This window comes from Nuphar pumila, chromosome 2 (assembly GCF_984573655.1).
Source record: "Nuphar pumila chromosome 2, dmNupPumi1.hap1.1, whole genome shotgun sequence".
In the NCBI taxonomy this organism is placed as follows: Eukaryota; Viridiplantae; Streptophyta; class Magnoliopsida; order Nymphaeales; family Nymphaeaceae; genus Nuphar; species Nuphar pumila.
Window position 1 is genome coordinate 83934665 of NC_143250.1, and position 11177 is coordinate 83945841.

The 11177-nt window shown below is 38.2% G+C and overlaps 1 protein-coding gene across 1 annotated transcript; it reads left to right on the top strand.

The window, feature by feature from the left end:
- The first annotated feature begins 690 nt into the window (after positions 1-690).
- LOC149845886 (heavy metal-associated isoprenylated plant protein 9-like) lies at positions 691-7695 on the top strand. The gene is made up of 5 exons (XM_089997772.1): positions 691-864; positions 4221-4392; positions 4548-4737; positions 4887-4963; positions 7214-7695. The coding sequence occupies exons 1-5, from the start codon at positions 796-798 to the stop codon at positions 7693-7695; spliced, it is 990 nt and encodes a 329-aa protein (XP_089853898.1). The 5' UTR covers positions 691-795.
- The last annotated feature ends 3482 nt before the right edge of the window (positions 7696-11177 follow it).

Below are 11177 nucleotides of genomic sequence, written 5' to 3' on the forward strand. Positions count from 1 at the left end.
TATTCTTATTGGGTTCAGGGTCCTGGTCACCATCAGCCTAAGGCATGGGTTTATTGTGGGCATCGATAGGTTGAGGAGAACACCGAGCACCCGCACGTCATTTCATGGCATCTTCAGGTACGCATTTACATTTCGGCTCTGTATTTACGAATACGCGTATAGGTACTCCATGCCTTAGTTCTCTTGTTCGATTGGCACAGGAGAATTCGCTATCTTGTTGCCAAGGTCTGTGAGAGCACATATCGGTCTGCTCGTTCTGTAGGATCAAGTTCAATAGTTTGGAGAATTTGCGGCTGGGTAATTTGCCAGCCATATACGTTGAATCATCAGTTATGTACACACTTTTGTCTGTTGGAGGGCTGTGTTTCTAGTGGGTCTCATTCTGTTGCGCTGGTTGAGTAACAAGAGCCAATTGGTAATTCTTCTGGGTGCTTTTGATTTTGGCTTTTTGGTTTGCGTTTTTCATGTAATTGATGAATTGGGTCTCCCCAATTTCTTTCTTTGAACTGATTGATCTATTCTGATGTTGAGAAATAGGAGTGCTTGAATAGTTGTATGGATTTGGTGAGGAAAGGCAAATCAGTTCCTTCTTCCCTGAGCCTCCAAGGCCAGAATACCAGTTTGATAGGTACTGAGATGCTGATGCTGAGCAGAAGGGAAGGGATTCTGAATCCAGGATCTGTTAAAGTGATAATGCACAAGATTTAGAGGGTAACAATGTTCATGACCTGTGGAGTAGAGCAGTAGCCCAAAGACTTGTACTTTAGGATACAAAATTCAATAATACATAATGCTATGGCAGTTCTGTATGATTTAATGAGAATCATCAGGAGCGGCAATGTCAGAAAAAGATTTAATTCCAAGGTACTCTTACTCTTTGCAGTTGCCATCATTTTTTCTCCATTCTTATTTTCTTGTCCCATGCATAGTTAGCTAGTTGGTCATGCATTTTGCTTTGAACTAGCAATTTTCATTTGTTCATTACTGAAGGTATGTGCAGTTTGTTGCTTGACTAGCCAATGTTTTCCATAAGCTTGATGAGGCAGCTTGGCTTCTTTTAGTCATCCTGTACACTTCATCCTGATTCCTATTATCTTTATTTTGTAACTATAAGTTTATTACGGTGCGCAAAAAAGTTAATTTAACCTTATATTTTTATTTCTCATTCTCCTTTTACTTCTGGTGTATTTCTATCTTTTTTTTTCTCCTCTCCTACTCTTGCTGAGGAATATACTGAAGCACTCAAACCAATAATTCTTGTTGTGGCTTAACTTCCCGTGGTGGCTCGTAGATCCTTCCTTCGCTTGAACTAGGAATAGAATAAAACTGGTGTTTGCAAGAGAGAATAACATGAATTAAAATCTAGGGAAGTGTTTCAGTCAATTTCTTGTTGGGAAAGGAAAAAAACAGTAAATAATATACTGAAACACCCAAAACAATCAGTTCATCGTGGCTTAACTTCCCGTGGTGGCTCATCGATCCTTCCTTGGCTTGGATTAAGAATAGAATAAGACTGGACAAATTAAAATCTAGGGAAGTGTCAGTCAACTTCTTCCTGGAAAAGGAAGGAAACACTAAAGATGAATAAAACTTCTGGTTGCAGAAGACAAAATAAATTAGGATGGCAAAAAAAAACTTCTGGCTGTATAAAGCATTAACCAAGTCTGAACTTGCTTAGCACAATAGTGCAACGATAAGCTTGCTCTTTATACTAACCTGACCATGTTGTGGAGAGTATCAAGCATGGGTATGATAAGATCCAATTGACTTGGAAGGAAATGTAGGCATTAAAGTTGGGTCTCAAAATGGGCGGATACATTCACTATGAAAAATAGGTTATGTTTTTTTCAAGGAACAGAATCTTCAACCCATGAATCTTCTCCTCTATATATTGTCAAGTGATTTCCCAATACCATGCTTGAACAAGGATCCAAAAGGTTCCTTTACTGCTGAATAATGATATAGAGTGCCCTCGGGTAGTATTAGTATTGCTTGTAACATTTTTCAAAATTAGCATGGAAGGTTGAGGTGGATTCAAGGAAAACTTTCACTGCTTTGTATGTGACGTAGGCCAGCATTAGCACTTAATTTTTTCAAATTATACCGGGGCATGAAATTATTAATCATCCTATTCTTGTTTTTTTTTAACGAATGCACATGCTATTTCTGTTAATTAACCAATTGGAATATGTAATGTCTTAAATGCACTTAGTTTATGATATATTTAAGTAAATGAATTACAAAGTAACAGTGGTTGAGCTTACCTAAAATATTAGTTGTTGCAACTACATTTTATATCGCACTATTTAAATAGTTGCCCTCGTCTAAGGGGATCTTAATATGATCCATTTGGAAGCGAGGTTTGCATTTATAGGAGCCTAGTTAATTTTCCTAGAGAGCAAGGCATACTTAGTCATGAAGGAGCAGAGAGGGCGTCACAACAGAGCGGTTTCCCTTGCGTTTTCACATCCCAATATAAGGAAATTAATGGTTCAACATTTATGACAATAGGGCCGTCTAGATAAGGATGTGTATTAGGCTTCTAAAGCAAATTAACCTTTGCTCTCATGACAATGTTGTTGGTAATCCCACCCACCACACTTTTGTGTTGATGGGTCTTGCTTGACACTTCAATGCCATACCTTACATGTCCCCTTGTCTCATCTTTCAATTTCAATCTCTCTCTCTCTCTTTCTTACCGACTAGATCCATTCTGTCTCACCACCTTACCCCACCTTTTCCCCTCTCTCTCTCTCTCTCTCTCTCTCTCTCGCCTTTTTGTGTTTTATGTGGCCGATCACCTAACCATGCCTCCCCCTTCTCCGGTGATGAAGGTTATCCCGGTGGCGAGTGGTGTTTAAAGTGCCTTGAATTATTAATGTACTATTTTAATAACCAAAATTTCATTTAGTGACACGTATTTTGCCTTGCAAGGTTAAAATCTATACAAAATGTCAATTTTAACCTTTTGTTTGTAGTAGTGTTTTGCCTGTGTTATTACGAAATACGAGCAGTTTAATAATTTTATTATAATAACTCCCATGATATCTCTATTAGTTTGATAGTCTTAGTGAAAAGCTGGGCCCTAAAGTGTCTTCCAAAAAAAAAAAATACGAGATTTTTTTTTTTGAAACATGAGGCAAAAGTTAGATGGATCTCTAAATGAAATTATCGTTTTTTAATACTGAAATTTGACATCACTCTCTTGCTCGCTAGATGATCCCATATAACACATCAAAGTTTTCATTACTTTTTTTGCAAATCTAACTATATGTGGATGTGTTTGGCATTGTGAATTTGCAAGATTGTTTATTTTCAATAAAAATTGTGATTTTCATATGCTTGAATATTTATGATGATTATGAGTCATTGATTTTAAAGGCATAAAAAATCTTTTTTATGCATCATAATCGGGTGATTCGCGAGCTGGTCTTTGTAAAACCAAGTATGTAGATTGCATTTGCATGGTTATATACGTGGACTGAGCTCAGGCTGGCCCACAGGCTACTGGTCGGAGCCGATGAGTTTGAGTTATTTATTAATTTTTTAATAATATAAAATTTTAAAAAAAATAACTATTACCTAGTAACTTGGATAACTATTATTATTTAACTAATTAGTTGCATGAGAACTTGCTATTTATTAATTATTACTATTTACCTAATTAATTACACTAAGTAAAATTAGTTGTATGGAAACTTACTATACTCTCATTAACCCATAATTTCAGCATTTATGCATTTTAAGATTGGGTCAGGCTGGACCGAGCCAGACCCAGCTCGCTTCACATTGGCCCGTTGGGCCAATGGGCCAGCCATGAGCTTCTCTTCAAACCTGAGCCCATTAAGAACCGAGCCGACCTGGTCAACAACCCAGTCCATTAGCCGGACAGGGCCGCTGCGCACACCCACACCAAGCTCGTCGAGAATATTGGGCAAAAGTAGGGTTCTAAATAAAATTTCCCAATTGTTAGTGTACTATTTTTAATGTTGAATTTGACGTCACAGCCTTATTTCCCAACTGGCCAAACTCTATATATAACGCACTCGTATCCTTAAATGCTTCTCCTTCTCTCTCTTCTGGTGATAACAACAAGAACAATCGCCTGCAGAGCTCTCTCCAAATCCCCTAATGGGAGAAACACAACAGGCATGTGTCAACTTTTTTGGTTTCTGACTTGTGTGTGAGTGTGTTCTTGTGATGGATTATTTTTCCTGTAGGAGGAGAAGAAGGCAGAGGCACACACGGAAGCGAAAGCCGAGGAGAAGAAGGAAGAAGAGCCCGAAGAAAAGAAAGAAGAGATGAAGCCGCCAGCTCCTGTTGTACTGTTTGTGGACATGCACTGTTTGGGTTGCGCTAAGAAAGTTGAGAGAACCATCCTGAAACACAGAGGTCTCTCTCTCTCTCTCTCTCTCTCTCTCTCTCTCTCTGCCATTCAGTCTGATCGAAGAATTTCAGGGCATTGGATTCTCACCAATTTTTGCGTTTTGCTGTTATAATTTTGGTATATTGGCATTTAATTTGTTGTGCGGTGTGGCTATATTTAGGCGTAGAAGATCTTAAGATAGACATGGTAGAGAACCAGGTTACGGTGAAGGGTGCGGTAGATCCTCAAGCTCTTTGCACGAGCATACAAAGGAAGACCAAGAGAAGAACCACTGTCATTTCTCCATTGCCGGCAAAGGACGGAGAAAACTCCAAACCAGAGGTGGTAAACGCACAGATTTTAATACAAAAGTAATTTCTTGTTTGAGTGAAATACAAAATAATTTGAGCTGTAAAGGGAGAAACTTTGAGCATGAAAATCTCACTAGCTCTGTCCTTTGTAGTAAAGCATTTACTGTCTTTTACCCATTCTTGGTGGCATTCCCTTTGTAACAGCTAAGCACTGTGGTGCTAAACGTAAACATGCATTGCGAGGCGTGTGCTCTTCAACTCCAGCACAAGATTCTCCGAATGAGAGGTAATTATCCATACCTAATTAGCACCAGTAGGGTGTCAACAGGTTGGGTTTACCCGGACCTGACTCGTACCAAACCCTATAGGGTCCAGGTATGGTGATAAATAAGAAGACCTGATTAATACCTGGGTCCGGACCAAAAGGTCCAATATAATACGTAGAGCCTGGTATAGTTTGTGAAATGTTATACCAGACACTGGCCCGACCCGAGTTTTCCGATTAAGACCTAACATTTTTCAATGTAAAATTGATAAAATAAATATTATTTTACCGGGTTTGGCCCAGTCTGGTTCATGTAGTTTTTATTGGGTCTGGGTATGGTTTCTCTTATGATGGGTCCAATTTAACTCAGGTCGGAACTTGATACCGGACCCAATACCATACCCGAAAATCAGAGTCAGGTCTAGTTTCACTTGAGTCCGAACCAAACCCGACCCATTGACACCCCTAACCGTGATCCTAGCTTTTGTAAACCTAATATAATATGCACATATATATACAATCCTTTAGACAGTGGAAACTTTTGTTTCAGTTAACCACTTTGGAGACAGGTTATCTCTCAAATAGGGCAGTCAATGGGTTGGATATATATCCAACCCATCTGAGTTCACCCAAACCCACTCAAGTAACAACCAGTTGGGTTCCAGTACTCAGCCCCCCAGTTATACTGGGTCAAGAAAATGAATCCCAAAACCCGACCTGTATTACTTAAACGGGTAAAATATTCTCAAACCTGAATATTTCGGTTGGGTCGCGATGATACCCTTACACTCAATTGGCAACTCTCTCTATTTCTTTTAGCGGGTTTTCACTATGATTCAGTGGAACACGGATCCATCATACATTCAATCTTAGCCATCCAATCAACGGCTAGATGGCTCTGGTTGAATGTATGATGGAACCCACCCTATTTCAAATGATGGGAATCCGTGTTCGATTCAGAGTGCCACTTTTATGCCCACTATTCTCTGGACCCTCACATGTTGTAATAGTAATCCTTGGAAAATCATTGCTTAGTCCCTTGCATAGTCACAAATCTCGTTCTTGAGAAAATATTGGCAAGGAAAGGCCTCATAATAACTTGAAAAAATATGATATGCATATATTACATGTAAAAACTAAGCAAAAATTATTTCTATTGCATCAATATTACCATGAAATGTGATCTTTCAAATTTGGCTCTGAAAACATCATATTTATGTGGTATAATATCGGCACGGGAAAATATTGCAAGAAAATCACAATATTTTCCAAAAATGTCAGCAATATTTACGAACTGTGACTCTTTTCATGCTCCGAAAAATGATCTGTGATAGAAGACACCAAAATTTAGGTTTTAAAATTGTTACACTGGAAACACAGCTTGATGATTTTGTTAATCTTAAAGATGCACCCATCGTTCACATATTTTACCAATTCATGTACTGTTGAATGAAACCAAATTGTCTAAAGTTCTCTTGGTTTGTCCCAGTGGATTTTATCTGCTTTCAACGGATAGACTGCACCCTTTTGTAAAAGGTCCTTGTAATCCAATTCAAATACAGTTGATGGGTGCTGCTCAAAAGATGCTGCCGTTCACACATCACTAGTCACTCGTTCACAAAATTATGCGTCTTTTTTGGCTCACAATGTCTCCCCTCATCCAGTATGGGCAACTTGTGAATGTCACAAAGTTGACGGGACGTCACAAGTTCGAAACCCACAGGTGGTGTCCCTTGCCATAAAGTCGAAGCTGGGTGTACTCTCCGGTGAGTAGAGGGGACCTAATGGGTTTTACAAAACGGAGGACAGCCAAGGTGCTGTCGGTGATGGGGAGGCTTTACTTTGGATTATCAAAAAGAAAATTATTCCTTCTTTTCCAAGATTACTACCAGTTTGTCTTTATAAAGAAAACTACATGCTTTCTTTAAAGACGCTACCTTTTTTTTTTAAGATAATCCATGGGAAGCCCCCCTCCCTCAAAAAATTACTGACTGCACATTAACTGACATTTGGAAGGTAAACTTCTGGAAGTCCCTCCTGCCCATCGTCGAGCACACTAAGCTTCAACTTTGCCGCAAGAGATGCCACCCGTGGGTTTCGAACTTGCGACGTCCCATCAACTAGGTGACATTCACAGATAGCCCCTAAATCCTTGCGTGCTTTTCTAAGAACACCACTAGCTTCTCTTTTCTAACAAAACTATATGATTTGTGTAAGAACCCACCAAACAACAAATAGCATCTCCGATAACCATCGATCATTGTAACTTAGGAGTTCACACGGCAGAGACAGACTTCGGCAGTGGTAAGGTGACAGTAACAGGCACCATGAATGCCCACAAACTCGTCGATTACCTCCACAGACGCACCAGAAAGCATGCCAACATCGTCCCATCACCACCACCACTATCCAAAGCAGAAGAAGAGAAGAAGGATGAGAAGCCAGCAGAAAAACCAAAGGCTGAAGAGGATAAGCCAGCTGCAGAAGAGCCGAAGGCTGAAGAGAAAGCAGAAGATGTTAAAGAAGAGGAAAACAAGGAAGAGAAGGAGGGAAGCGACGGCAACGCCAGCGAGAGGGAAGAAGAGAGCAAGGGCAACCTCTTTGCCGGTGGTGGTGGGGAAGAAGGGAAGCAGGCAGTAGACGACGGCGCTGCAAAGAAGATGGTTTACTACCCACCCATGTACGTGACCGAACGGGTCTACCCACCCCAGATCTTCAGTGATGAGAATCCCAACGCCTGCTGCATCTCGTAGAAAAAAAAATCTACCGTACAAGTTTTCTGAAAAAAAAACATCAGAAAAAACTATCTCATGGATCATGGTGCATTGCATATCATCTTATCACACTGTATCATCACACCATATTCCATATTTTTGCATTAATGATAATAATAACTATGTATGATTCGGATGAGAATGGTGGTGATTACCGTAATTATAATTAATGAGACTTAATTTTATCCTAATCAATTCACATAAAACTAGAATCCCTTTTGGAGAGACGAGTGACAGAAGTTACACGTGGTTAGGGCAAGAAAAGCTGACCTTGTACCATCCTGAATGTGATCTTTTCAACAGTGGTGATTCATGCGATCGGTAGATCAACGGAAATGTTAAGTCGGTCTTACGTTCTTTTTTTAACATAAATGATTTAGCCCTCATTTAACGTGTACAACGCCTATGGATGGGACACAGGGACACATTCATCTTGTTACTTATGTGTCCACACACACACTTCAACTAGGGATGGCAGTGGACTGGGGAAAGCCGAGCCCGGCCCCACCTCGCCCAGTTTGGACCGGGGATGAAGGTTAAAATCCATCCCCGTTCAGGGATGGAGGCAGGGATGGACTTATGCTTTCCCCCGCTCTGTCCTCGTCTCAATCCTCGCCTTGCCCCGCCCCATCCCATCCCATCCCATCCCATCCCCAATCCTTCTAAGGGATGACACTAGATCGAGGGGAAATGGGACCCCGCCTCACCCCCGTTTGGATCGGGGATAGAGGACATGAAACGAAGATGGAGGCGAAAATTAAGTTGTCAAACACCTCTCTCGAGTACTTTTTTCATTGCGCTATCGATCCTGGAAGATAATGCAGTAATGACTTCGTAATTCCTCGTATTATTTCTTGTTGCTCAAACCTCGTACTGCATATGAAAAGATACACATTAGCAATCGACCGTCAATATACATTTTTTATAAGTTAAATATTGAACAAGTGACAATAAAATACTTACGGTCAACCATCGATATACACTATTTAAATTACTTATCGTGGGTCACACGGAGAAGATGAAACAGCACCTACAGAACAATGAGTTAGAAATTTATATAATATAAATTTCAACTAATCAAATATATAATTATTTAAATAATATACTTATCAAAGGAGCCCGTGAAGATGAAGGCTCAGACTGGCTACCACTGGGTGGTCGACAACTGTGTCCTCCATGGACCATATTCTAACAAATTAAAATGTACTGGCAATATATTCAAACATTGGATTACATTTCAATATATTCAAATCATTCAGATCAAATTGAAAAAACCTTCATGCAAGACATTCAAACATTGCAACACATTTCAATATATTCAAATCAATACAATACATTCAAATCATTCAGATCAAATTGAAAAAAACTTCATGCAAGACATTGAAACATTGCAACACATTTCAATATATTCAAATCAATACAATACATTTCAATACATTCAAATCATTCTAATCATTCATATCAAATTGAAAAAAACTTCATGCAAGACATTTAAACATTGCAACATATTTCAATATATTTAAATCAATATAATACATTTTAATACATTCAAATCATTTTAATCATTCAGATCAAATTGAAAAAACCTTCATGCAAGACATTCAAACATTGCAATACATTTCAATATATTTAAATCATTCTAATCATTTAGATCATTCATATCAAATTGAAAAAAACTTCATGCAAGACATTCAAACATTGCAACACATTTCAATATATTCAAATCAATACAATACATTTCAATACATTCAAATCATTCTAATCATTTAGATCATTCAGATCAAATTGAAAAAAACTTCATGCAAGACATTCAAATATTGCAACACATTTCAATACATTCAAATCATTCAGATCATTCATATCAAATTGAAAAAAACTCCATGCAAGACATTCAAACATTGTAATACATTTCAATACATTCAAATCAATACAATACATTTCAATACATTCAAATTATTCTAATCATTTAGATTAGATTGTATTACAAGTTATATTTCACTAGCTCGTGAATGACTCATCATCACTTGTTTGACTTTTATAGTCTTCTTCATCCTCCTCATCACCTTCGCCATCATCTTCTTATTCTTCATTTAGCGCTCATCCACTTCGTATATCATTTGGATCACATTCTTCCATGCATGTGCCATCAGGCAATGGAGATATGATATGTATACCACGTGCGACATCGTGACCATAAAAGAAGTCATACATATCATCTAATTGATAGTATTCATTCTCTTCAGCAATCTTGTCTTCCTGTAACTGATCATACTCGGGGTATAGTTTAGAGTTCACCTTACAAACTGCCCACCATTCATTTCTATCTGACTTTCTTATAGTCGGATATAATGTATAATACACTTGTTGAGCTTGCAAGGCTAATATGAATGGTTCATATGTTCCAAACCTTGACTTACTATTCACCTCCACAATGCCTGAGACTTTTTCGACTCTAGTTGTTGTGGGATCAAACCATTGACACTTGAATAAAGTTAAGCTATTATTTGTGCCTAAGTAAGTCAACTCCATTATTTTTTCTATAACGCCGTAGTAGTCATGTTCATTTTCACCATAGCTGCTACCCTTGACGCACACGCCACTATTCATTGTTGACTTGTTGATACCGTAGTCTTTTGTATGAAAACAATAATCATTTACGATGTACCCATTGTAACACTACACAACTTTAGACAGACCATTTTGTAAATCACATATTTCTTGATCTTTAACATCACTATGGTGGACCTACAAGCACAAACAAGGACTATGATCACGACAAATTAAGTATCTTATTGTTGTATAAAGGGAAAAACTGTATACAATCGTCCTTACCAACTCTTTCAACTATACCACAAATTTATTTTCACGTTCTTTCTGTACTTCTGCATTAGTGAGTTATGGAAGTTTTCTTCGCAACTTTAGATCAAATCGTCTACACTTAACATAAACTTATTTTGCCGAACCATGTATACACGTATAGAACTCAATGTTACGTATTAACTATACTTACTCAATGTATGGGTCGATTGTTGAGCAATTGAAAAGGATATATATTTATGCTGCGTCTTGCTCTCGATCTTCCAAGAGTCTTGACCGGCAACTGCTAAATGCATGTCCAAGTGGTTGAAATATAGACAATTTGTCAGTTACAGTTAATTGTTCTTCATCATCATTACGAGGTGGGCATGTGTAACATGTTGGAATGTGAGGTTCAAAGTACATAAATGAGAAATTTAAAATCTCTTCCAAGGTGTACGTCTCACAAATAGAGCGCTCTGCTCTTGCTTTATTCTGAACCTTTTTTTTTAGGTCAAACATGCATCTGTCAACAATATACATCTCGGATTATAATAAATTGCTCAATAGTATTGAAAAAAAAAATTAAATAAACATATACCTTTCAAATGGGTACATCCATCGATATTGCACAGGTCCACCAACCCTAAGTTCATATAACAAAT

Coding starts and splice junctions, on each gene's coding strand:
- LOC149845886 (XM_089997772.1), top strand. CDS start 796: ATGGCAGTTCTGTATGATTTAATGAGAATCATCAGGAGCGGCAATGTC. Junction 4,738..4,886: donor GCACAGATTTTAATACAAAA/GTAATTTCTTGT, acceptor GTAACAGCTAAG/CACTGTGGTGCTAAACGTAA. Junction 4,964..7,213: donor CAAGATTCTCCGAATGAGAG/GTAATTATCCAT, acceptor ATTGTAACTTAG/GAGTTCACACGGCAGAGACA.